At 57.7% G+C, this 27,094-nt stretch overlaps 1 protein-coding gene across 4 annotated transcripts in view; it reads right to left on the bottom strand.

The window, feature by feature from the left end:
- Window positions 1-426: 426 nt before the first annotated feature.
- The window catches only part of CD82 (CD82 molecule), a 51,030-nt gene continuing 24,362 nt past the window's right edge, over window positions 427-27,094 (bottom strand). For all 4 annotated transcript variants that reach the window (XM_060606446.2, XM_060606448.3, XM_060606447.3 and 1 more), the window contains 8 exons: window positions 25,004-25,086; window positions 19,351-19,423; window positions 14,441-14,565; window positions 14,278-14,352; window positions 4,705-4,806; window positions 2,556-2,759; window positions 1,675-1,758; window positions 427-1,371 (listed from right to left, as the gene is read on the bottom strand). In XM_060606446.2, coding sequence (XP_060462429.1) covers window positions 1,294-1,371; window positions 1,675-1,758; window positions 2,556-2,759; window positions 4,705-4,806; window positions 14,278-14,352; window positions 14,441-14,565; window positions 19,351-19,423; window positions 25,004-25,066 — 804 coding nt within the window. In that variant the 5' untranslated portion in view covers window positions 25,067-25,086 and the 3' untranslated portion in view covers window positions 427-1,293. The remainder of the gene's footprint in view (window positions 1,372-1,674; window positions 1,759-2,555; window positions 2,760-4,704; window positions 4,807-14,277; window positions 14,353-14,440; window positions 14,566-19,350; window positions 19,424-25,003; window positions 25,087-27,094) is intronic.

Here is a 27,094-nt window from a genome sequence, read left to right on the forward strand (position 1 = left end):
ACAAGGCTGTCTGGCCTGCCCCCCCCCCCGCCCCCCCCACTTTGGGGAGCATCTGTGGCTACATCTTATCAGGGCCTCATGAATCAGGAATCACTGGCGGGCTGCTAAAAATGCAGATTCTTTTCCAACCCAGATCTGCTGCATCAGAACCCCCGGGCCCTGGAATCTGCATTTTCACCAATGCTCCCGCTGGTATGAAAGGCTCACCAGCCCGGGGCTGATGGGGTGCCTGGAAGTAGCCATGGAAGAAGGAACAACTTCGGGCTCCGCCGGGCTCCTTGGCTGGGACAGCAGCGCCACCTGGTGGGCCCAGCGGAAACACCTCCCAGCCACGGCCCTTGGGGCCCCGCTTCAGGGGCCGCCGGCCTCTTCTCTGTTGGTCCTCCCGACCTCAGACCTCAGAAACCGTATCTCCACGCAGCAAACTGGATTGTTACAAATCCTCTTTAATAGTTAGTTGTCAAACCTCGAACATGTTTTACAGAGCTACGCACAGAGCCTCTCCCCACCCCCTCACAAGGCACAGCCTCACCCACCCATTCCCTAGGGGGCAGACGACAGGCCAGCCTAGCTTCTCCCGGGGGAAAGCATCCTTCCCCCCATCCCTGGATAGCGCGGGATCCTGGCGAATGCAGGGTCAGCTCTGTGTCATGCCCCAAGGGTTCGCCCTTCGGATTCCCTAAGCAGCCCGGGGCCAGTCCAGACTCCCTTGTCTAGGGGGCTCTTCTGCCAGCTCACGGCAGGGCCTAGGCTGAGCTGAGCTGCCAGGGCGGAGCTGGGGCCGCCCGGGGAAGGGTTGCTGCTCCTACGGTCAGGCGAAGCCCGCCCTCTCCCACTGCCTTCAATGAAAATGTGAAAACCAAAGACAGAAGCGTTATCGTGGAAAAAAAGTTTACCCACGTAGTGGGCATCCCCTGACAGCCCAGGGTGCCTATCCACCCCCCACCCCCACCCCGACCCTCAATTTTCAATACACTTTGCCATCCAATATATACAGCTCCCAAGGCAGGTAGAAACCCAGTCCACCTGTGCAGGGACGCTGCGGGGAGCGTTTTCTCTGGATTGCTAAGAGAACCCTGTAGGTAAGCAGAGGATCCACAGAGCACCCGGGGCTCAAGTCTGGAGGCAAAAAGGTAGGGAGAGGGGTCCAGGCCCCAGAAAGCCCCCTGCTTCCAGCCGGCACAGGATGGGTGTGGGGGAGGGAGGTGGGAGGTGAGCCTGGAGGAGAGCCAGGGAGACCCCGAGAAGCCATGAGGCTGGGGGACGGGCAGGGAGGTGGGGGCGGCAGCTGCCTCAGTACTTGGGGACCTTGCTGTAGTCTTCGGAATGGATGTGCCGGCACAGGCAGATGGACAGGAGCATCCCCAGGAGCTGTTGGGGGAGAGGGCAAGAGTCAGAGGGAGGCAGGGCCACCCAGGCCCCCGGAGTGGCATCTCACTGTCCGGGTCAGCGAGGGTCACGGGGTTTGCGCAGGATTAAGCAGACCCACAACTAAAGCCTCATGCCCAGCCTGTGATTCCAGCGGCAGAGGGGCCCGGGGAGGGGCAGTGGTCAGGCCAGGCCTGCTGCAGGGCCTCTAGAAGCTGATGGGCCTCAGCCTCCAGGGGGCCTCAGCAGGGCAAGGACAATGGGATATGGCTGGAGGGGGGGGAGGGGGGGGGAAAGGATTCCGACCTCAGTGACAGCCACGCCCACACACACGCCTAGGATGATGCCCATGTTCTCCTGCAGCCACACCTGCACCTTCTTCATGCAGCCCTGCCAAGGGGAGAACACAGCCATGTCACCCATGCCCAGCTCTCCTCTCCCATGCTCACCTCTCCATGCCCAATCACCAGGAGGGCCCGCCCCCAGAGCAGAGGGCCTGCAGAGAGGGGAGTATGCTCCTTGAATGGATAAATTAACGAATATGTAGAGGCAGGTACAAATGACAAGCAAACAGATGAATCAAGGGCAGGAACAGCTAAGGGAAGGAAGGGGGGAAGGAGGGAGGGAGGAGGAAGGAAGGAAGGGAGGAAAGAAGGGAGGGAGGAAGGGAAGGGAAGAGGGAAGAAGGAAGGGAAGGGAAGGGAGGAAGGGAGGAAGGGAGGAAGGGAGGAAGGGAGGAAGGTTAGGAGGAAAGGAGAAGGAAAGAAGAAGGTTAGGTGGGAGGGAGGGAAGGAGGAAGAGGGAGGGAGGGAAGAAGGGAGGGAGGAGGAAAGGAGGGAGAGAGGGAGGAAGGAAAGAAGGAGGAAAGGAGAGAGGGAGGAAGGAAGGAGGAAAGGAGGGAGGGGAGGGAAGGGAAGGGAGGAAGGGAGGAAGGTTAGGAGGAAAAGAGAAGGAAAGAAGAAGGTTAGGTGGGAGGGAGGGAAGGAGGGAGGAGGAAAGGAGGGAGAGAGGGACGAAGAAAGGAGGAAAGGAGGGAGGAAAGGAGGGAGGGAGGGAGGGAGGAAGGGAGGGAGGGAAGAAGGAAGGAAGGAGGGAAGGCAGGAAGGAGTAGCCCAGGCAAGCCTGACTGGCCTGTGCCCGAACCCACGAGTGCCCCAGGCCCAGCCCCAGCTCCACCTTGCACGCACCTCACGGTACACGGGCCAGAGCTCAGGGTTGTTCCCGCTCTCGGTCCTGTTGCCATCAGGGGCCTCGCAGAAGCCCGTCTTCACAGGGAAGCTGTCATCCCCCTCCTGGTCCTCACAGGAACAGGGGTAGGTGACACTGGTGTGGTTCATGAGCTCAGCGTTGTCCGTCCAGTTGTAGAAGCTGACCCAGCCGCAGCACTTCACCTGCAGGGGAGACAAGCCGCTTGTGGCCACGGCCCTCAGGCAGGCCGCCCTCCTGGCCAGGGTGGGGTCTCCCAGGACGGAGGCTCGGATCTGCCGCTTTCAGGTACCGCCCCCCCCCCACCCCCCCGGTCCTGCCCAAATCGCCAGGATCAGAGTTCAGGTTTCACTTTGGCTTCTGTGAGCCATGGGGAATTTAAAGGGGCTTTCAGGAAACACATACCATAAATATTAAAACAGGAGGAAAAATAAATTGGGAGCAGTAAAAATAATAAAGGAGAACAGGAGGGACGTTCAAGTTGAAAGACAGAACGTAGTCGTATAGGACACAAGAAAGGTGAACGGCACATAGTCGAAGAGCGGGGGGTGGGGGTGGGGCATCTAGAGTCGGGCTACCGGGTTCGAATCCCAGCTCTGCCACTGACCAGCGGCTCAACTTTGTGGTCTTTGTGGCTCAGGCGTGTGGTCTGTGCCCCTCGCCTGCTTCCCTCCCATCTCAGGGTGGCAGGTGCCTGACGAGCAGCCCGGTGGCCAGCAGGGGGCGAGCCAAGCACGCTCAGGCTCCCCGGGCTGCAGGCAGCAGTTCCTCCCGGCTTCATCTGCTCCGGTACTTGGCTGCCTCCTCTGGCAGGGAGGCTGACGCCTCTGAGGGGCACCCCCAGGCCCTCACATGCTCAGCAAAAGCAGACAGGTCTCCTGGGCCCTTCCACCACCCCAGGCAGAGCCTCCTACCCTGACTGGTGCCAGGATCTGTCTCCAGCCACCACCGGCCCACGTCTCAGTGGTTGTGCAGGAACAATAAAACCTCCCCACTCATGTGGTGCGTAAGGGCCGTGGGCTTCAGAAACATCTCACGCGGGCATGGATCAACAGCCCCATTTTACAGACGAGGAAACTGAGGCTCAGGAAGTGTCACAGTTGGTATTCCAGCCCCCGGGAGCCTGACTCAGTCAGCTTTCTTAGCCCCAGTTCCAAGCAGCGTCTGACAGAATGATCTAGAGGCCTTGTCTGCCTCGGGAACCCCCCAACCAGTCAGCTACCTCCCACGGTAGGGTGCACGCCATCCCTCGAGGGACCCAGCTCTCCCCCAGACTCCTTGAAGGTGTACGTGCTCATCTTGGGACAGCAGCCTCCTTCTAATCTCAGCAATGGCGGGTCACACAGAGCATGTGACGAAAACATCTTCCTGCGTGCACCGAGCCTTCCAGCTGACACAGCCCCCCCCACGCCCTGAACTCGCCCCATCTGATCCTCACCATCACTGGGGTCCATTTGTGGGTGTGGTGAATGGTTCACCACCAGGGCAGGCTGGGAACACAGAATGCAAGTCACTCACTCACTCATTCATTCATTCATTCAGCCATTCATTCATTCATTAGCCATTCATTCATTCAGCCATTCATTCATTCATTCAGTCAGTCAGTCCATCTCTCTCACTGTAACTGAGGCGGAATACACAAACACTGGCACAAACAGCTTGATGTTCACACACACATACTGGCATTAACTGCCAGTTGCATCAGGATTTGGATAGAACCTTCCTCTCACCCCAGAAGGTTCCCACGGCACCTGTCCTGTCAATACCCTCCCAGAGGTAGCCTCCACTCAGACTCGTGTGAGCATATCAGCCTTGGCACATGGTTCCTCAGCCCCCAGGACGGACTCCCGACACTCCCCAGCCTGGCGTGACACGAGGGCCTTCTTCGTGACCCCAGACCGGAGCGCTGTGAGCCTCGGGCAGCCCCCAGGACCCTGGGCCCCCTGAGCGAGGGACTGTGGTGGCTGGGGCGCCAGGGAAGGGGACGACTCAGGGGCCCCCTTGGCCCCAACAGATACGCACGCACAGACACGGTCACTGGCACGTTCTGTCAGGGACACGGACACCCAGACCCAGACCCACACAGGCCGGGACCCTCACGCCTCCCTGTCCCTGCCACCCCCGCCTCACCTGAGCCTGCACGTAGTCCCAGGCCTCCTGCAGCCTGTCCTCGTGACCATCCTTGTAGTTCTGAATGAGCTTGGTCACGACGTTGCCCATCTCCTCCTTTAGCTGCAGAGTGGAGAACAAGATCAAGGGCAGATTTCCTGAAACCCGTGCGCCACCTGTGGTCACATCTACTCAGAAGGCCTCTCTCCTCACCCACCCCAACTCTAGGGACACGCTCTTGGCTTGAAGGCATTTCACTGTCCATTCCAACTACTTTCCTGGTACTTCCAGGGTGCCAGCCACCTGCTGGCTGCCACACTAAGCCCAGAGCATTCAGGGCCAGCCACTCCCGCCCTATGCTCTATTCAGCAGTCATTGGCTGCAGGACCCTTTAAATGTGCATCTTTCCATGTCACTGCTGCAAACCCTCCAGTGGCCCCCTGTCCCTCTCGGGAAGAACTCCAGCATCATCCCCTCAGTGGCCCACAAGTCCCTACGTTTTTTGGCCCCTGCTCCTCCCAAACCCCCTTTCCTCTGCTCTGGCTGCTTCTGCTTCGATTACACAGGTCTCCTTGCTGTCTTCCTGCCAGGCGCACTCCTGCCCCAGGGCCTTTGCACTTATTATTCCCACCAGCTGTTTTTCCCCTTCTCCCAAATATTAACAAGGCTCACTCCTCCACCTCCTCCAGGGCTCTGCTTCAATGCCACCTCTTCAGAAAGGTGTTCCTAGATCACCCTATAGAACACATCCCTTCTCTATCCCCTCCCCCCACCCCTCCCAGGCCCTCCTCGACCTGCAAGGGCAGGCAGACTGTTTTCCTTCCTAGTGCTGTCTTCCCGTGCTCATTTGTTTTCAGGATTTATTATCTCTCCCCTTCACTGGGATGTCAGCTCCATGGGAGCAAGGGCTGTACCTGCTGAAGCCTGGCGGGAGTAGGAGTGGTGTGCCTGAATAGCGAATGGGTGTGTACTCTGTGACACGCCTCACACAAGGCTGGTACTCACACTCTCCCAAGTAACTAATCTTCATGCCTGCCAAGGCCCCACAAAATCCAGATCCTGACCGTCCTGATCCCCCTCCGTGCTTGGGAATTCGGGGTCCCTCGGTGACGGAGCGAGGCACCTGAACCCCACCAAGAAAACGGCGGTTCGCAGAGAAGGCAGAGAAGGGGTGCAGGGGACAAACGGTTCAACCCCAAAGGCCCTTCAGCAGAGCTCCAAACAGAGGCTCGCAATGTGGCAGCTTTTGAGGAACAAGTCAGCTGTGCAAAGGGAGGCAAACCCGAAACCGGCTTTGAGAACTGAGAACAGGGAGGGCCCCAGGCTCCAGGTGGGAGTGGGGGGGGGGGGGAGGGGGCAAGAGCCAGCCCCAGCCTGGCCCCGCCTGGCCCTCCTATGGACTTTGTTCTGGGGCCTTCCTGGCACATCAGCATGAAGAGGCTGGTCACAGCCTCCTGCTGTCACCACAGAACCCCAGGGCGAGGGGCCAGGGGGCCAAGGGGACGGCTGCAAACCTGCCCCTGGGTTCTGGGGAAAGGATTAGGATATGGGACAGGTACTTCCAGGCAGGGGTTTTCAGAGCCAAGCTCATAGTGCAGTGAGTGGGTTTCCGCGAGAACCCCACAGGCGGCTCTCACATAGCGCTCAGAGAACCCACATCCTCCGGATGGACCCACAGCCCTGGCTCCCTGTTTCCTGCCCACCCCCCCTACAACCCTGGGAGACTAGCCTCCTCCCCAGGACGGATCTCTGCCCCCCCCCCAACCCCGCAACCCTGGGACCCTAGCCCCTCCCCAGGATGGCTCTCTGCCCCCCCTCACTAACCCTGAGACACTAGCCCCCTCCCCAGGATGGCTCTCTGCACCCCCCCTTACAACCCTGGGACACTAGCCCTCCCCCCCCGCCCCCCCCACTAACCCTGGGAGACTAGCCCCCTCCCCAGGAGGGCTCCCTGCCCCTCTCCCTCTTGGCACAACTCCCAGCATGGTACTTTCTGTTTTACTCCCCCCCCACCCCCACCCCCGCGAGCTTCACGATTTGTAAAGCTTTCCTGTTGGTTTTAATCACAACAACAGTGGCTAGCTTTTATCAAGTGCGTGATCTGCACCAGCACCGTGCTAAGCACTTTGAGGGCATTGATTCATTTTAAGCCTCAGGGCAGACCGGTCCCTCGTTTTCAGAGATGCGCAAGGCGAGGCCCAGAAAGATTAAATAACTTGGCCTGGCTCACGCAGTCAACACGTGAAGAGCTGGGATTTAGACCCAGACTTGTCTGATTCCTGGCCTAAGTGTTCACCCATTAAGCCCTGCCAGCACTTAAAACGCATGGCCAGACCTTGCAGTAGGTCAGGGCCGTGTCAAGGAGGGCCCAGAGAAGCTGAGTGGCCGGCCCCTGTCACACAGCTGGGGCCGGCTGCCTGCGGGTCTCGGGCCTTTGGGCCCTGACCGTCTGTTCTCCACCTCTTCTCCCCAGTGGGCAGAGGATCCCTGAGGCGCGGCAAGCAGGGGGTTCCCCAGAGGCATTTGCATGGCGGGCTGCCTCTCCCACGGCTGTCCCACCTGCCTGCCCAAGCGACCTAGACTCTATTTATTCCCCAGCGTGGTTGCCACAGCAGCCCGGACTTCCCTATTTCAGTCCCCCTGAAATGAGAAAGTGATGGAAGCTGGGTGGTTTCCTTCGAGGCTGGGTGGTTTCCATGGAAACACCGTCCTGCAGCCCAGAAGGTAGCTGAAGGACATAGCCGGGCCATAGGGGCCAGGGCATGGGGCTGGTTCAGCCCAGAGCAGATGTCTGGGGATCCTGAGGCCCAGGAAGCCATGTTGGGAGCTCAGGGAGGTCACCTTGGCAACCAGGTAGTTTTCCTGGGACGCGAAGGAACAGGGAGGGGGAGCGGGAAGATGCCCACTATCTCACCGCACCCCTGCCTCCGCAACTTGTCCGCTCTGCACTGGATTCTCCCTTCTCGAAACGGTACTTGCTTTCCTCAGGGGTAATCACCCCTCAATACGTCCACAGGGCTGGGAAGCTCTGTCCCTCCCCCCGCTGACGCGGGCAAGTCCCAAGCAGCCACTTGGCACTTTCCACACCCTGAGTAGAGTGAGTGGTTCAAGAACGGGCTCGTTACCCGGGGGGACCTTCTCTTTCCACGAGTCTGGCGGAATGAGGGCCTATGTTGCTGACGGCCACCTCAGGCTCTCCAGGGGACAGCCTGCCTGAGAAGGGAGCCGATGGAGGAGAACAGGAGCAAGGGATGGAGAGGGACAGAGTCCTGGGATCCAGCCGAGCCTCCGGCCAGCTCCGGCCAGTTTGGGTTGTGGCACTATCTGTGCGATGAAGGGTCCTGCCCAGGACTGGCCGTGTAATCAGAGCCCAGTGCAAAACGAAAATGCGGGGCCCCTTGCTTCAAAATGAGTAAGAATTTTGGGGCGCCTGGGTGGCTCAGTCGGTTGAGCATCCGACTTCGGCTCAGGTCATGATCTCGTGGTCCGTGAGTTCGAGCCCCACGTCGGGCTCTGTGCCGATAGCTCGGAGCCTGGAGCCTGTGTTCAAAACGATTCTGTGTCTCCCTCTCTCTCTCTGACCCTCCCCCGTTCATGCTCTGTCTCAAGAAATAAACGTTAAAAAAAAAATTTTTTTTTTAAAGAAAAAATGATTAAGAATTTCAACACAGCCATCAGAGTATAAACCAAGCATGGACTCTTGTAAGTGTAGGACCCTGTGTCACACACCCAAGAGGCCAGCCCCGGTCCCGCCCAATACTACCACCTTCCCCATTTCCCAGAAAACAGGCCAGAGAGTCAGAACAACTTCCCAAGGTCACGCAGTGAGCGAGCAGCAGAGACACGACTGTAACCTTGATACATGCAGCCCCAGAAGCCTGAGATCTCAACCACAGCACTCCCTGTTACCACAATGCTGGGCTTTTATTTCACCTTGCAGTGGCTTTTCACAGAAAGGTAGAATGAGAAGAGACCTTGGAGTCCCGCACGTCATCCAAATGTAACAGTCCTTCCTACACTTGTCCAGGTTCTGCTTAAATGCTCCCTGTGACGGGGAACTCAGTACTTCACAGAATAGCACATCGCAGGAGCAGGGAGGCTTTTGATACAAGCAATGCACTTTAAGTTGAGCTCAAATGACTTCTACCCATTCCTGTTAGTTCTCATGTTCCCCCTTCCTCCCAAGTCCCAGATGGGAGCATATGGGAACAAATCAAATCACTCTCTCCCAGGACAAACCATTCAGATACTCAAGTCCAGACTGTGTCTCCCTTTACCCCCTCCTCTCTGGATCCTCTGACCACTCCTTGGGATGGTGTCCAGACCTCTCTCCACGCTCTTTAATGCAGTCAATTGCCCCCTAGGAACAGGGTGCCCCCCCCCCACCCCGGCCATGCAATGTAATGGACCCACGTCTTCCTGTCCTCTCCTGGGGTTCTCACAGGATACATTGCCAAGGGCTTTGACAGAATGAAGATACAGGGGCGCCTGGGTGGCTCAGTCGGTTGAGCGTCCGACTTCGGCTCAGATCACGATCTCATGTTCCTTGAGCTCGAGGCCCGCATCGGGCTCTGTGCAGAGAGCTCAGAGCCTGGAGCCTGCTTTGGATTCTGTGTCTACCTCTCTCTCTCTCTCTCAAAAATAAAAACGAAAGAAAATGAAAAAACAAAAAGGCATGCAGATACAGCAGATCTGAGGCATCATCCTGGGATCCCGATAGGAAACGCAGGCCCTTTGCAATGGTGAACTCAGAGGGGGAAGCCTGTTTATTCCTAGTCCCCACCGCCTACGTCTTTATCCTGAAAGCCAGCCACAGTCTACACAAGCAGCTAGCCCAGAACTCCCCAGGCTCCTGTAGTTCCTTCGGGCAGAGTCTGAGTCAGGCACTGCCCTCCACTGCCATGGAACCACACAGGCCCCAGCACCTGACAGGTACGCCAGTCTCCATCCCACTCTCTCCATGATTCCCTTCCAGAAGGGCAGCTTGGACGCCTTCTTCCCTTTCCCAAGGGGGAAGGGAAAGGCCACCTCTCTCTGTCCTGGCTCCAGCTGCCCACACCCAAGGCCGGTAGAAATCCAGGCCGGTGGACCAGGAAGTTTCCAGCACAGTGAGCAGGCATCTCACAGAACTGCATTGTCCTCAAGGAACCCGTCTTACCACCTGTACGTTAGGGTGTGGGCACACTGGCTCTTCTGAGCTTCCTAGGTGGGAAAGAGGAGGTGGGGGAAGGGCATCACAGTTCTCCTGACCAGCCTCCCGGGGGAGCATCCAGCAGTGTGGCCCGGCCACTGTCACCACCTCTACCCCGCAGCTCCCACCCAGCCCACGCAAGCCCTCAGCCCCTAGGCCTTCTGTTCAAGCCCCCGGTGGAACCCACCGAAGCCCCGGTGGCCTCCCCCGTGCGGGTTGTGGGTGGATCAGCAGTATGGCCTCCTTAAGCATGCCAAGGCCAGTGCCCGACATCCTGGCAAACAGTATGTTCACGTGCTTCCTCCTGACCCTCTCCCACTCTCCACTGCCTGCAGAGAACAAGTCAGGATCCCAGAGTGTCAGAGCTGGGAATGGCCCCAGACCACAGCTGAGACTCAGAGAGGCCGGGTAAATCGTCCGAGCCCACCCCAGAACACAGGGCCTCTGGAGCCCAGACCTGGGCTGTGTCCACTAAATAGGCTGGATAAAGAGTCAGATGAGGAAACAGCCAGAGGGAATCTTCACTCCCAAATCCCGGTGCCCACAGCTCTTGCCAATACTCAGGTTCCACCAATGGCAACAGGTACAGCTGCCATTTACTGAGCCCTTACTAAGCATCAGTGAAGTTAATGACGGTGACAATCGCGGTAGACCCTTGCCACGGAGCCAGCAGATGTCCGCCCTGGGCGGGCACGACGCTATGCCCTTCCCACGCGGCGACAGTCTTCACCCTCAGCAGAGCGCTCTGAGGTGGCCCTTGGGGCCAGCGTGCCCTGGCACCGAGGGAGGTTCCACTTTTAGAAAGGGACTGGGGTTTGTGCCACACCCCGCGGTCCCTCCCATTCATAATTCCCGAGGGACTCCTAAATGGGGGTAAACAGAGGCCACAAATAGCCTTGCTTCTGCTTAGGTTTGATTTTGCCACCAAATGAGCTGCAAATGGCATTTTTTGCCTTTCAAAGTGGTTCTTGGGTTTTAGGATTGCAGATAAGGGGGGGTGGACACGCACGGTTACCGCTGGTTGACCTGCGAGGCGCGCGAGGCGCGTGCGTGCGGCACAGAGAGGTGGGCGGAGTCACTTGCCGGGGGGCCTCACAGCAGGCATCGCCACCCAGGCAGTTAGGTTGTGGACTTGAGGCCTTGGCCCCCACCCTATTTTATACACGTGTTGCAGCGTGTGCTTGCTTCAGCCCTGGGAGTGGGGGCCCAGCAGGCTTCCCCTCGATTTACAGATGCCGTAACCCAGGGCCTGAGAGGCCACGTGTCTTGCCCAAGGCTCCCAGCCTCCCCTGTCGCTCCCCTGGGGACAGTGGCTGCTGAGAACTTGGGGCAGGAAGGACCAGTGGCATCCCCGGAGACCTCTTCAGGGGGGGCCCGGTGGCTCGTCCTTCCCACCTGCCCCGGGGGGCCTGGAGAGTGAGGGGAAGGATGGGCCCTTGCTTTTAAAAGGCCTCTTCCCTTCAGGCTCAGCAAGGCTCACCTCCCCAGCTGGACCTCATCTGCAGGAATAAACATCATCAAGGGCATGTTTAGTCTTCCACCGGGATTTACAATGTGCTGGGAAAGAAAAAATAAATCATTCATTCCAACTCGGGGTGATAGAGTGGTGCCAGAACTTCCCCAGCAGAGCCAGGAAACATCCCTCTGCCTTCCAGGAGAAGAGGGGGGCCAAGCTGAGGCAGGCTGGGACCCGGAGGCATGAGATGTGGAGCCCGAGGGGGGTGGGGTGCGGTAAGCAGGAGGCAGAGGAGGGAACAGTGGGGTGTGACAGTCTGGACTGGAGTCGGGAGTCCTGATTCTCCAAACAGGCCTTGCTCTGGGGCTGTGGGACGCCTCTGAGGCATAGCTCCTGGTCACTGGCCAAGCAGAGATTATACCAGCCCACAGGGAGGCAGCATACCGTAGCGGGAGGCATGGGCCTTGGGTCAGAGGGATCGGGATGGAATTCTCCACTCTGACGCATCCGAGTTATGTGTGGCTGTGTCTAAAGGTCATTTTGCTTTTCTCAGCCTCAGTTTCTTCAATTGGAAAATGCTTGTACAACTGAACCAAGTACCAAGTTACTACTCAGCTCCTGGCACGTGCTTGTCATCCGATAGATGACGGTAGATGGGGAAACACACAGAGGATGAGAAGGGGACCACTCAAAACCCTTATAGAGTCGACCAGCTTCTGAATCACAGGAACTCACTGGGGCCCTGTTTTTATTCACCCTGATTATAAGGTACCACGGACTGGGTCTCAGAGAAGCCCTGGGTGCCAAGAGGGCTGAAATGAAGACCGGATCTCACGAGCTTTCACTGGGAAGAGTTTCCCTCCCTTAAACACTGCCTTCCTGTCTGATCGCCAGGCGAACTTCCTTTCATTGACCGAAACCACTATTTCCCCTTTTGCCTTGGCTGCCAGGAAGCTCAGCATTCAAGTTAGCCCTCAGCTACCATGAGCATCTCGTCCCCTGGCTTCAGGGACACTGGTTTTCCTCTTCCTATCTCTCTTTTTGATTTTAGCGACCCTGTGCCTGTGTTGGAATTCAGCTCTAATTCTCCGGAGAAACAGGCTGGGTGTGATTTATAAATAAATAAGGCAGACTCAGGTAGGGACCACTGCAAAGCAAATTTCACCAATGTGAACCCAGAAAGCGAGCTGCCTGGGTTCAAATCCTGGCTCTGCCACTTACTAGCTGTGTGACCTTTGGTCACACTGCTTAATTTCTGTGCTCCCATGTCTCAAAACGAGGGTACCATGCCCACGATCTCCTAGGCCTTTTGGTGGGGAAAGCACAGTGACTGTCGTGTGCGTGCAGCAGCCAGTACCGGGCCTGTTCCAGGCTCTGTTCGGTGTCAGTGGCTGATGATGGTTGAATGCTCTCTCACCTTCCTTGTAAGAGTGATTTTTTTTTTTTTTTTTTAAATTTTTTTTTAACATTTATTTATTTTTGAGACAGAGAGAGACAGAGCATGAATGGGGGAGGGTCAGAGAGAGGGGGAGACACAGAATCAGAAGCAGGCTCCAGGCTCTGAGCTGTCAGCACAGAGCCCGACGTGGGGGCTCGAACCCACAGACTGTGAGATCATGACCTGAGCCGAAGTCAGCCGCTTAACCGACTGAGCCACCCAGGTGCCCCTGTAAGAGTGATTTGAGGCAACTTGACCTTCAAGTGCTAACAGGCAGGGGCCCGCTAGCCACCAGCTCTGCCTCCCCCATTGGTGGACAAGAACTGTAATGCTGGAGGACGGCAGGGCCCCCAGGGTCAGCTGGGTCACAGGCCACGTGCAGTGGGTCTGGGGCGAGCTCTGGCCGAGAGTCCGGGAGTCTGTGCCCTCGCCTGGCCCGGCCACCGGCTGGCTGGGTGCCCTCGCCCTGCACCCATAGGACGGGGATTCACATGCTACCCTGAGAGGGAAGGCATGGTGAGGATCAGTCAAAGAATGAAAGTCAAGTGGCCTACTATTATTGTTGTTCTGGCCACACCCACCCCTCTCAACACCTGCCTCCCTGTCTGCCAACATAACACAGTGCACAGCTGCCACAGAACAAGACCGTGTGGGAGAAGCTTCTAGAACATACCATGTGCACATAATAGGCGCTCCATAAACGGTAACTTTGACGGTCACAATCGACTGACCCACCCCACAGCTATTCCTGGCTCCCTTCTCCTTTGTGCCTGTCTTTGGAGACCCCTTAAAGCCAGGGGTGCCTTTGCGACCCCGTCTGGGGAAGGCTGTGGGAGGACTTACTTTGCCTTTGTCCCTTTCCCTTTCTTCTGGCTGCAGCAACACAGATGTTGTGTCTGGTGCTGTGGCAGCCGTCTTGTGACCGTGAGGTGAGTGCCGTCACATAGTGAGTGGCACGCACGGTCTTTGAGACTCCAAACCCAGCTTCTGGTTACGTCGATGGCAGACGTCTTTCGGGTTTAAGCCACAGTAAGCCTGCTTTTCTATTCCTTAAAGCTGAGTGCCTTCCCTGTGACACAAATGTTTTTGCTGACAGTCCCCTGCCTGGGCCTCATGGCATGATCTAGTACCTGCTGAGGTGCCTGACTAAGAACAAGGACAACCATGCCAAGCGCTGTGCTGGGTTTTACCAGAGTAATCTCACTGAATGCTCACCAGAACCTTGGGAGTTGAATGTATTATCGTCCCTAGTTCCCCAGTTTGCGGAAGGCGAGACGGGCACAGGGGCAAGCGGCTCGCCCACCGCCCCGCAGCTACAAAGCGCTGGGGCACAGCTACCGCGTTCAAGCCCTGCAGCAACTCTGCGCGAGACGGGAGATCGCAGGGACCACAGGCCTGAGAGGCTGCCAGGCACCTCCTGGGTTAGTCTGGGACAACTCAGAGGGCCCCTGTCTCTCGCCCACCTCCGGGGCCCATCCCCGCCCAGCGGGGACCCGGGAGGCTGCTTACCTGGCCCATGTTGAAGTAGAAGAGGGCTCCAGCGGTCACCTGAGCGATGAGGATCAGGAGGAGGAAGGCAAAGTACTGGGGGACACAGAGCAGCACGGAGTCAGCCGGGCACCGTTACCAGGCGCCCCCACCCTGCCCCCCTCGGCGGGCCAGCCGCACTCACCAGCCCCAGCAGGCAGCGGACCTCCTTGATGGCACCGATGCAGCCCAGGAAGCCCATGAACATGGTGACAGCCCCCACGCCGATGAAGACGGAGGCCCCCACCTTGAGCGAGCTGGAGGAGGTCTCTGGGGATGGAAAGAGGGGCGTTGAGTGCAGCCCGGGGCGGCTCACCCTCTTGAAGCGCACCACCGTCAGTCCGGAGCAAAGCCCGCTGGTCTGGGCCCGCTCCTAACCGCCCCACCCTGGAGTCAGAGTGCTGGGGTCAGCCCCCACCCAAGGACCTGCTCCCTCCCCGCTTTGGGAGCTGCCTCCCTTGGATGTCCACGCCCCCTCATCGGTCCTAATCCCCAGCCCTGCTTTGATGCTCTCCTGGGCACTTAGGATTGCAAAGACTATGTTTTACTGATGTATCCTGCTCCTGGCCTACTGGCTCCGAGAAGGGGTGAGCCGGATGAGGGCAGGGACTTTGGTCCCCGCTGAACCCCCAGTTCCCTGAATACTGTCTAGTGCAGCAAAGAGCTACCTGAATGAATATCTGCTGAGTTAATGGACTGCAGACAGGCAGGTTCTGCTGGGGCCACAGACACTGAAGGCCTGCTTTCCTCCTTATCCCTGTCATAATAAACCCCAGCCTCTCCGGCCCACTCTGCCCTCCAGAGCCTCACGCACACCGTCTCTAGCTCTGACGTCATCCTGCCTCGTCTCTAGCTCTGACGTCATCCTGCCTGGTAGGCTGGGGCACAGCCACCTCACAGAGGCTCAGAGAGGCCCAGGGGCAAGCGCCGAGCTGGGGTGTGGAAAGCTGCACACCCCCAATTCCACGCTCTTTCCCCTGACGCATGGGGCACGCGTGCCGGACGTAGGCGTGATGCTCGTTCATTCACTCAGCCAACAAACCTACCAGGTGCCCGCTGCATGCCAGACGTCATGCTGGGCTGCTGGGGGTACAGACTGATGAGGTCCTGACACCGAGGAGCTGACCTCCAGTGGGCTGGGGCGTGGGGGGCCATACGTAAACAGTACAGATCTCTGGTTTGGGGGCAGGCCAAGAAGCCACGGAAGCCGGCTCAGGTAGAGAACCACGGGGCAGGGAGTGGGTTGGCTGGGTCGGGGAGGCCGGTCTGAGCAGCTGACATGTGAGCTGAGACCAGGACGGAGAAGTGACCTGGTGAAGACCTGAGGGGAAGGCAGTCCAGGCCGTGGGAACAGCAAGGAGGAAGCAGTGGGCCTGACATATTTGAAGAAGGAGAGACAGAAGGCGAGGGTGTGAGTCTGGCAGAAATATGCGTGAAGCAGAGCGAGAGGGGCCTGATGGCACGAGACCCTCTTCAGGGCCTCGGGCGGGCCGAGTCCACCCCAGCAGGTGCAGGTCGGGGTTCCAACAGAGCACGTGACCAACATTTCCCAAGAAGCCCATCACATCACTCGCGACAACAGGGCACAGCTCCTGCCCGCCTCCAGCCTGCCGGCCTGGGATGCGCTCTACCCGGAGGCCGTCACGCGCCTCCCATTGGCAGGGGCTGCGGACTCCTCCCACGACAGCCCCTGCACTCTCAGGGAGACAGCCGGGACAGGATGTTTCCAGAAACCTGGTGGGCAGCCTGGAGTGTATTACTGTGGATTCCTGGGTCTGTCACAACTAACAGACTTCCCTGGGGACCACCTGGAATCTGGAAGTTTAACCTGCTCTCCTAATGACTCAGCCTTGGCCAGGGCTGACACAAGTGACCGTCAGCAGGGAGAACACTGGCCGGCTCTCTGGGGGACCTCGGAGAAGCTGAGATCCCCACCCTGGCCACCGAGGGGGTGTTAGTGCCCTTAAGAAAAAACTACAAAGCCGAAATGTGGGTGGATAGGAGGGCCTGATTCAGTTCCACTTCCTGGTCACAGACAGAGTGTTCTGGAGCTCCGGAAAAGCCCTGGGCAGCCCACCCCATTCTCGGGGTGCCAGGGCTGGGCTGCCTCCGCCCAGTTCCTCACAGGAGCCCCCAGGCAGGCGGGCAGTGCCCCTGCTGTGGTGAGTGTGGGGGGCTCCGGGCACTGAACCAGTTTTCATTCCAGGCTCTCGGCAATCGGCACAGGCAGGGGGGAGGCCGTCAAGGGTCACTTTCTCTAAGCTTCCCGGGTTTGGGTTCCTCCCAGGGACACCTCCCAGAAAAAAGACACTGGCACTGCCTAGAATCCACTGTGTGCCAGCCAGAACAAGGCCCTTTATCCGAATCATCTGCTTAATTTCCACAACAGCCCGATGAGGGTAGATTTACATCCCAATTTGTCCCTACGAGCCTTGAAGCCCAGCGAGGCTAACAGGCGACCCAGGTGCCCAGGGCTGAGACCCCCAACTCGGGTTCTCCCCCAGGAGGCCAGCCCAGATGTGGGGTCGCAGTTTCTCAGAACAGTTAGTGGACACCAGTCCCTGACCTCACCCACGGTCTCAGGCTGGCCCTGGTCTCAGCATCTTGACTTAGGAAGGGGACAAGTGGACATTCTGGGGTGGCCCTCCACTGTGCACAGCAGAAACATCTTGGTCTCACCAGGCCTGGCAGCTACCAGTGAGGTAGGAAGGGACCCAGACCGAAAGGGACTGGGGCTCAAATCCCAGCTCTGCTGCTAACGGGCTCAGCCTGGGCAAGCCATTCTCTGGCCTCTATTTCTTGCTCTGTGAAATGGAACGAAATCCTACTTCTTAAAGATGTTGTTATAAATGTAATCACTTGTGTAGGGCTTACTTTTCACCAGGAGCTGTTCTAAATGCTTTTCATGTATGAACTCACTGCATTTCTCACAATAACCTTGAAGTATATTCTATTATCCCCATTTTCCAGATAAAGAGGCACAGAGAGGTGAGGTAACTTGCCCAGGATTACCCAGCTAGTAAGTAAGCAGCAGAGACAGGATTCAAACCATGGCAGCCCAGCTCCAGAGTCTGTGCCCCTAACCACTGCACTCGCTTCCTCTTGCTAAGGCATGAATATGTGGGACCCTGCAGGACAGGGGCTTGGGGCTCCGGGAGCTCAGGACCCATGCCACCTGGTTCATATCCCAACTCTGCCTCCTAGCTGTGTGTCCTTGGACAAGTTACTTCCCCTTCCTGTGCCTCAGTTTCCCCCACTGTAAGATGTAACGCCTCGCCCCGTGGACCCACGGTTAGGTAAGGGAAGAGCTATGTCATGCAGGCCAGGGACACAGGTCCCAGCTCTGAGCCTCACTTTGTGTGTGATTCTTAGTAAGTCTTTTTCCTCTGGTAGGTTAGAGTTTACAAGCCCTGGCTGGGGAAGCACCTGGGGAGCTTTTTCAAAACCATAGTACTCCAGGCCCCCACCCACACATCAATGGAGTCAGATCCCTGGGGGCCCTTGTATTTGTGAAAACATTCCAGGTGCCCCTAGGGGACCTCTAAATTCTGGCAGCTCCAGAGTCTGAGAACTGATATGGGAGGAGGCGGGAGAAGCGGCAGGAGGTTCCTGGAGCCTGGGGCAAGGTGCAGAGGGCAGGGATGCAGTGGGCAAGCCGGACCTTAGACTCTGCCCCATGGCGTAGTGCCTGCTGGGTGTAGGCCACGGCCAGGAAGTGGGGAGCCTGGGCCTCATCAGGGCCCATGGAGAGTGGGCACGGGGGGCGTGGGCACCCCGCTGGGGTGGGAAATGCAGACCCTAGCCCCAGAATGGGGGTACAGTCTGCAGCCCCTCAGGAAGAGGCCAGACTACCAGCCCCAGGCCACATCGGATGTGGCTGGAGGGTGGACCGTCCTTGCTTCCTTTCAGGTCTGAGGGGCAGCCTAGCCCCCTGGGGGCACAGTGACAGGTGTGGCCTCTCCATCACCCATCCTAGCCTGGTTCCGCTTTATTCAAATCAAGCAGCTGTCATGGGCCTGAGTCCAAACCTGCTGCCTCAGCAGCAGCTGGGAGGGAAGCGAGCCAAGGATGCACTCACTGATGGGAGTGGCATCCCTGTGCTACTCGGGGCCCTCGGCCGTGCCTCCCTTCCACCTCAGGGCAGCCATGAGATCAGTGCAGCAAGCCTGGCAGGCTTCCTGGAGGAGGCTGTGTGTGTGTGTGTGTGTGTGTGTGTGTGTGTGTGTGTGTGTGTAGACCTGGAAGGGCTCTTGTCAGCGGTGCAAGAGTGCCTTGGGCTTCTTTCCTCCTGCTTCAAGAGTGAGAGAAGGGGCCTCCCTGCTGTGGTTCCCCTACCATGGGCAGCGTTCAGGACCAAAGCTCTCGGGGTTCAAATCTCACACCTGTCACTCGAAGCTAAGTGAACTTGAGGCAGGGACATCACTCCTCTGAGCCTCCTTTCTTCATTTGTAAGGCAGGAACAGAAGCGTCCCTACCTCACGGGGCTCTTGAGGGACTAAGGCAATTGTCATGTGTAAAACGTTTGGCCCCATGCCTGGCGCATAAGGAACACAAACAATGGTTGCTGTGCCCGGTGGTTTCCTCCTCAGCCCACAGGCCCCATGAGTCTGTCTGGCACCAGGCACATAGTAGGCACGTCACCAACTCCTGACAATCCGTCTTTCCCGGCCTTTCCTCCATCTACCTAAACTGACTGGGGAGGGACTGTTGCCCACATTTTGCTGAGCCGGCAAATGGAGGGAAGGAGAATATAAGAGGCTTTCTCAAGGTCAGGGCTGAGGGAAGGGCCGGGAATGGGAGAGCAAGCCTCCCTCAACCCCCCACTGTTCTCCAGACAACAGCAGCTTTGTTTAGGGAGGGAGAGAAAATTCCTTCTGAAAACCCCTGCAGAGGGGGCCCAGGGCAGAGTGCTCAGCACAGGACTTGGGGCAGGCCCTGAGGGCAGCTGGAAGAGGGACTGGCTTTGAGGCTCAAGTCCTCATGTGGTGGCCCTGCCTGCTGCCCCGGACCGCCACTCCAGAGCCAGCCGGGTAGGGGGATCAGAGGGGTCCTTACGCAGCACAGAGATGAAACTGCTCCTGTCGGCCAGGATCCACACCCCGAAACCCAGGATCACCGCGCCCAGGATCTGGAAAGAGAGGGTGCAGTCAATGGGGGCCTCTGAGGGCCCCGCGGGCTGCCCCTGCAGCCAGGCCAGGAGGACACGGCGGGGGGAAGGGGGAGCACCACCTCCATCCCCGCCCCAGCCCAGGGATGTCAGGGTGGCCTCAGGCCCTGCACCCCAAGTCCCGGTGCACCCCAGCCATCCAGACAGCAGGGCCTGCCTCCAGTCTCCCCCACCGTAGGCCCATGGGTGGTTAAACCAAGTCAATCAGCCTCCCCTCAGGGATGCCCTCCTGCTTTACCTCATGGCTCTTCCCCAGGGCCATCCCCCCTCACCCCCAGCCCATCTCAGGGGCCACAAACATCCCAAACCACCTCTGGGGAAAACCCTGCACGGACTTGAACATCAAGGCCCACTTGCCACTTGCCCCTCAGAGCTCGGCTTCCACAGGAGCCCCCCTGACTCCCCCAGGCCGGCCAAGGGGCCCCTACTCTGTGGCAACCACTCCTGCAACCTTCTGAACAGCCATTCCCGCTGGCTTTATTTTCTTTTATTTTTTTCAACGTTAACTTACTTATTTTGAGAGACAGAAAGCGTGCCTACACACGAGAGTGGGGAGGGGCAGAGAGAGAGGGAGAGAGAGAATCTCAGACAGGCTCCACACTGTCAGCAGACTCCCAGCTGAATCCCACAAACCCGTGAGATCATGACCTGAGCGGAAATCTCTAGATGGAAGTTCAAACCAGCGGACTGAGCCACCCAGGCGCCCCTCCTACTGGCTTTCACCAGCTGTGTGTGTCCTCAGGCTACATGGTGAGCTCCCTGAGGGCAGGGCTGGGCTGTATGCAGCTCTGTATCCCCAGGGCACCTATCTCACCAGGTGCTGAGTGCTCAGGAAATGAACGAGATCTGGAACCCACTGTAAAGGCAGGAGTAGAAAGGTAAACCTGGGGAGAATGGGTGGCACAGGCCCAGGGATTCCCTGCCTCACACCAGGGTGGCCCCCAACCTGAGCCTACTCCCCAGGTGGGACCCCAGCGGAGGCTCACATCCCCCCAAGCCAGCAAAGGCTGGGGAAGTGCCTGTAGCCGGGGCAAGAGCACAGGTTCCCTTTGGGAGCAGAGGACCCTGCATCACCCCACAATGCGGGCCTTCACCTGGGGTCTGGCCTGAGCCCACCTGAGGGTCCTAGCATGCCACCTCCCGCCTCCATCACAGGCCCTGGGCTCCCCGCTCAGCCATCAGGTCCTAAGCTGCGAGGCCAGCAGCTGCTGATTGAGCCTCAGCGTGGGGTGAGCACCCCAGCCCACGGGGCTTGAACAGCCTTGCTGTGCTGTCATTAAAGCTGGAGCCAGGACCACAGTAAGGAAAACGGGGTGCTTGCCTTGGGCATAAAAATTAAGAGGACACACACACACACACACACACAAAGCCCAAGATAAGAATTTGCAGCAATTACTTTTTAAAAACCAAAATTCATTTTAAAAATCTATGATGAATGAATGGGGCACCTGGGTGGCTCAGTTGGTTGGGCGGCCGACTTCGGCTCAGGTCATGATCTCGCGGTCCGGGGGTTTGAGCCTCGCGTCGGGCTCTGTGCTGACAGCTCGGAGCCTGGAGCCTGTTTCAGATTCTGTGTCTCCCTCTCTCTCTGACCCTCCCCCCGTTCATGCTCTGTCTCTGTCTCAAAAATAAACGTTAAAAAAAAAATTAAAAAAAAAAAAAATCTATGATGAACAAAATATCAAACTTTTAAATAAAGGCAGGATCGGTACCAGTGATGTTTTTCCTTCTGAAAAGAGCGGAGCCCTGAGAGGGCACAGCGTGGGGCTCTTTCTCATCCCCAAGTGAGTGCCTCACGCACCTTGCCCTAGTCTTGACCCCCTTAGAGACAATAGCAGCTGATGGCAACCCTACATTTGTCCCCCACTGTCTCCCAGCAGGTCACGAGTCCCCTCCTCCCTCCTTGCCAGATGGGCCCTGTTACTGTCATTTTGCAGATGGGGAAACTGACGCCCCGATTTGCCAGAGGTCGCCCATTCCTCCCATCAGGGGCTGAAAGCCAGGTCTATTACTCTAGGCCAGATGGTGGCCTCAGCAGGGATACCCAGGGTCTGTCCTGAATCTTCACCTGGAAAGCCAGCCTCTGGGGACAGTGAGGCTACTGGGACCCTGCTGAGCCGGAGGGTTCGAGTCAGGTGGGGGTGTCTCGGACTATATAGCTTGCTGGGAGGAAGCAGGACTTTACAGAACTTGGGAGTTTGATTCCCAAAGACTCCTGAGGCCCTGCCCACCCCAACTCTGCCCCTCACAGCACAGCTGGCCGATGGCCAGGCGTCAGGCCCACAGTCTGCTCCTGTGCACCTCTGACCCGTATGGCATAGCCCCTGACTTGCTCACTCCCTACACTCACAGGGCAGGGCAGAAAACTCCCTGTGGGCAAACATAATCCCAAGTAGGTCAAAATCCAGGACTTCCCAGCTAACTTCCTCGGCTCGCCTCAAGACACCCAAAAAGGAAGTCCCCGGCACTCATCCATTCAGCCCCATGTGGGTCTGATGTCCAAAGACTGACATCTGTGTGGCTGGACCAGCCGCCAGGCTGTGAGTCAGCCAGGAACAGCCCCAGCCAGGCAGCCAACCAGAATGGCGGAGGCACCCTGGCACTCTCTTTCTCTGTGAACCAAGGCTGAGACCATGGGGCACCCCCACCTTAACCGACAACGCCCAGCCCCCCAGGTCCACCAGAATCTCCCCTCAGGGCTCAGCCGGGAGCCAGGACCCTTATAGCAACGGCTTCCCCCAGAACAGTACGGCATCAGCAAGCGGCTTCTGGGTTTCTGTGAACCTAAGAAAAGCTGACTGGGCAATTTTCTGGGAAGCCCGGGGTCAGCAGGGAGCGTAGGCAAGGATGAACACGTGTACACGTATGCATATGCGAACACACACAGCAGCCAGAGCGACTCTTCCAAACCACAAGTCTGATCACGTAACTACTTCCCACCATGCACCAAATAAAACCAGAATCCTTCCTGGAAGGCTTGCAAGGCCCGCACCCCGGAAAGCCCCACTCTGCCCCCCGCCCCCATACGGGACTCATGCAGAAGCCCGGACTCCTCTCTCCCCACCCCCCACACGTAACTCCAGGGAGCTGCAGCTGGCCATCCTGACAAGGTCAAGTGCCCTATTACCACCTCTCCTGGGGGCCGTATCCTTCATGCCCAGCACACGGGACAAATGCCGTCTTATCATCCATTTGAAGAAATACTTGACTGGAGCCCCCCCCAGCTCCACCAAGAACGTAGGACAGAAACCATGGCCCTTCTGTTGGTGAGCGACTACCCGGGACCCATGACAGGGTCTGAATATGCACAGGTGTCTAGGACACACATGGCGAACGAGGGAGGAGTGAGTGAACGAACAAACGTGCACTGTCCCTCTGAGTCTCTCCTTTCCCCTCCCCCTCCTCTGATGAAAGCTCCCCTTCTCCCTGCCCACCCCCTCTCACATCCTGATCGGCCATCCTGGACCCCAGCACGCGGGGAGTTAACACCTGACTCCTGCCAGCCCCCAAAACTCTGGCCGGAGACAAGCTTTTCCAGCCTCTGGCTCCACGGGGCAGGCTAGGAGCAGGATGGGAAGGGACCCCTCGGCCAAAACCATCAAGCCTGCTTCCTTTCTCCAGTCTCTACCCCCTCCCTCCCACTGCACGGGGTGAGACGGGCTGTCTGTGTCCCTGGACTCCAAACCCCGGCGCTCCCCAGGCTGTAGCCCAGACCCCTGTCTTCAGTCCCTAGAGTCCCCAGGGGTAGAACCACAGCACTTCCACCCTCCTCCTGTCCCCCAGTCCTGGCCGGACTTGAAGCCAGGCGGAGGCCCAGGAACCAAGCACCTGCCAGGGAAGGCTTGGCCCCTGCTGCATCGGCAACTGTTTTCCAGAGGCCTGGCCCAGCCAGGAGGGACCTGACCGCCAAGCTGGGGAAGCCCAGGTGCCCAGGCCCTGGCTGCGGTAACTTCTAGACCCGGCTGCCATCCGGGGAGGACAAGAGCCACAGCAAGGTCTCAGAGGAGGGGGCTGGGTGGACAAACGGCCCAACAGGCAGCACCACAGCTGTGCGTGCACGTGCATGCACATAAGGGTGTGTGTGTGTTTGCGTGTGCCAACACACTCGTAAGTATCTGTTGGGTTACGGTTATGAGGGGGGATTTAGAATGACTCTTCACTTTCCAAACTGTCTACAATCCTGTGTGACTTGACATAAAACGTCTTTTCCCCACAAGTAATTCATGTGTATTGTAGGAAGATTTGGAAAACGCAGAGAAGCACCCAGAATAAAATCCAAGTTCTGAGGAATCCCAACACTAACACGGAGAGGCATTTTCTTCCCCTCTCAGAAATATTCGTGTGTGTGTGCGTAACTTTTAAAAATTAAGTCGGATCATAATAAATATCTTCTTTTTCAGCCTGATTTTTAACAGTATAGGGTAAACCAGCAACACAGAGGAGACATAGCCCCTAGCACCACCCTGGGCCCGGGAGGGCCTCTCAGGCCACTCCCCCACCCCATCTCACACACACACACACACACGCGCGCGCATACATTCACACACGCTCACACACGCGTGTACATTCACAACCCATGCACATACGTGTACATTCACACACGTGCACTCACATGCACATGAACACGTATCACTCTTCCCTTGCCCATCACACACATTAATACATACACACAAGTACAGTTACACACATGCATCACACTCCCTCCCCCACCGCATCACACATGCATGAACACTCACACCCATTGCTCCTACACTCATACACACGTCCATCCTCATACACACTCACACACATACACTCATACACACTCACACACACCCTGTCTCTCTCTCTGACACACACACACACACGCACACCCCAACATCATCCTTGCAACTCCAAGCAGGAAGAATCAGTCAGTGCCAGGCCAGAGAGGAAAATTGAGGCCCCAGGAAAACCAGCTCCAGATGTGCACTGGGCTTACATCTGGGCGGCCCCATGGCTTGGGGACCTGGTGAGGCCTGCCAGGGTGGGTCTGGTGAAGGGGGACTGGGTCCCCACGCTGGCCCCAAGCCTGGTCTCTCCTGCACACCCTCTGGGAGCTTGGGTGTGCCCCCCACAACGGGCGTGAGGGAGGAGGGGGGCAGCTGAAATCTCGAACCGTAACAGGAGTTCTTCAGAGGGGACACAGGTAGGGGGAGGGCCAGGACAGGACAGGACGAGAAAGATTTCAGAGAACTCCCTGCTGATGAGTTAGGGGACACCCAGGGGGCTCTTCCACACCCGTGCCTACTTCCAACCCTGACTGCCCAGGACCGCGGTGCTGGGGACAGGAGAGGGGACAGCTGGGAGAGGCATCCAGTGCTCCACCACAGAACCAGCTGGAGGGGAGGCTATCTCCCGGCTGCCCCACCCAGTTCCATTTGCAGTGGTCTGTCCTCGGCCCTCGCTGACCACGTCCCACTGCCATCGCTGGCCTGGAGCGTCTGGAGGGTCCTCAGGCTGGGCTGCCCCCAGGAGGAGAGTCTCTGTTGGAGGCAATTGGCTGGTGCTGGTCGTACTTACAAAGAAGAGCAAGTTGAAGAGGAAGAGAAAGTATTTGGTGACTTTGACACAGGCTGACCCCATCCTGCTGGTCCTGGAGCTCCCTGGGGAGGGGAGAGAAGGCAGGTAGGTCAGGGCCAGGCTGGGCCAGGTGGAAAGGGAACAATGCTGACCGCTATCAGTGACCCAGCGGCCCCCAAATCATCCCAGCTCATCCTCACGGCAATCCCAGAGGGAGGAACTAACACGAGGTCTTGTTTTATGGTACCCGGAGGCCCAGAGAGGTTCGATGACTGGCCCAAAGCCACACAGCCAGGAAGTGCGGGCCTACAGGCCATCTCGGTTGCCTGATGTTTGACAGTTAGTCTGGGTTGGCCACTCAACTGGGCAGGGCCTGGAGGGAAGTCACGTAGGACCCTCTTGGGCTTTGGAAATGCCCAGATGGATGCTGGTCAAAGGGAGGAGGCAAGGAAGTTGGCAGGTGGTTGCTGGAGACTCAGAGGTGAGACCACAGCTTATGGCACAGATTTGCAGCCCCGTCTGGGGCCAGGGGGCTGCTGGGAGAGAAGGAGAGTTCTGGCTTCTTAGAAAATGGACCGAGTGCGCCCTCCACCTTTTCCTCAAAGAAGGAACAAATATGCACGGTAGAATATCCAACGAATACAGAATAACACAAAGGGAACAAAAACTTTTATCTTACCCCAAAGATAAAAACCGTCATCATTTTAGGAGCTATACTTCCAGCATGTGTGTTTAACAGATGGTTTTAAACAAAACCGGGCTCATACTGTATAGAGTGGTTTGTAACCCGCCTTTTTCATTCTACAATATACTATCTCTGCATGCTGATAAAATGTTCTATGACACAACTTTACATGTTGTGTAGGATTCCATACTGCTGATCATTTGACACTTTGGAGGGCGAGATTCCTCCAGAAAACTCACGTATGGGCAGCATTTTGCAAATAATTTCCGGAGGTTTATAGGCCCCACGAACCTCGCTCAGGAACCCCCAAGGATCCTAGGGTTAAAGTCCCGGATACAGATATATCACAAAGCATGTAATCAATACTCTATGATTAGACCCATGGTTGTTCCCAATTTTTCACTGTTTTCCTGGGCAATACACTCGTGCTTCTGAGACACAAACTGTGCTTGAGCACACTGGCTGTACCTCCCCACACTGATGGACCTCAGGCCGGAAGAGGGAAGCTGGAAGCTGGCTGCCCTCGCCCCCTCCCTGAAGACACACAATCCAGGAATGACAACAGCCCAGCTCTTGGGCTCCGTGGGGCGAAAGGAGCCAGGGCCGGGCAGCTGGGGCCGGGACAGCTGCATGGGGCAGCTGCATGGGCAGAGCTGGGCTTGGGGGTGGGGAAGCAGGCACTGGGCCCAGTGCTGTTCCCACTGGCCTGCGGACGGGAGGTGGAGGGGCAGGCCACAGAGCAGAGGGGAGGAGGGCCAAGGGGTGGGCTTTACCCCTTCCTCCTCTTGCAAGGGTAAAAGGCAGCCCTAAGCCTTGTGAATACATCCTGTCCATATGGAGGTCCCCTCTGCCTTTTCTGCATGTAATAATCTTCTATCATCCTTGCCAGTGGGAGCTCCGCTTTGACTTTCCGCACCTCCAGTAACGGGGGAGAGGGCTTAAGGGGGAGGACCCACCACCTCCCAAGGGACCCAGTTCAGTTTTCTCACGTCTCAATTAGAGAACATTTTCCTTAGCTGCCTTTCTGTGCGTCGCATTTGGGCACAACATGAAGCAAAGCCGTCCAAAGAAGGAAAAGGCTATCTGAGTGGTAATGAGCGCCCTGTTACAAGTGGCATGGAAGCAAAGCCTGAACAAAGGCTTGCAGGGATTCAAGTGCAACGTGAGGAGAGGGGCCTGAACGGCTCTTCCAGTCTACCAGGGTCCAAGGCTGGGGTCTGAGAAACGCAGGGACAACAACGGGGAGTTAGGAGCCAGGGAAACCCCGGCCATAGCAACTCCCTCCGGGGCCTATCCCAGATCCGGAGCGGGGAGTACAGGGGCTCCCTGTGTCAGGAGGTCTAGAGATCTGAGATCTTGAACCGAGGCCTGGCGTGAGGGAGACCTGCAGGGGACGGTCCCCATGA

This window comes from Panthera onca, chromosome D1 (assembly GCF_046562875.1).
Source record: "Panthera onca isolate mPanOnc1 chromosome D1, mPanOnc1 haplotype 2, whole genome shotgun sequence".
NCBI lineage: Eukaryota > Metazoa > Chordata > Mammalia > Carnivora > Felidae > Panthera > Panthera onca.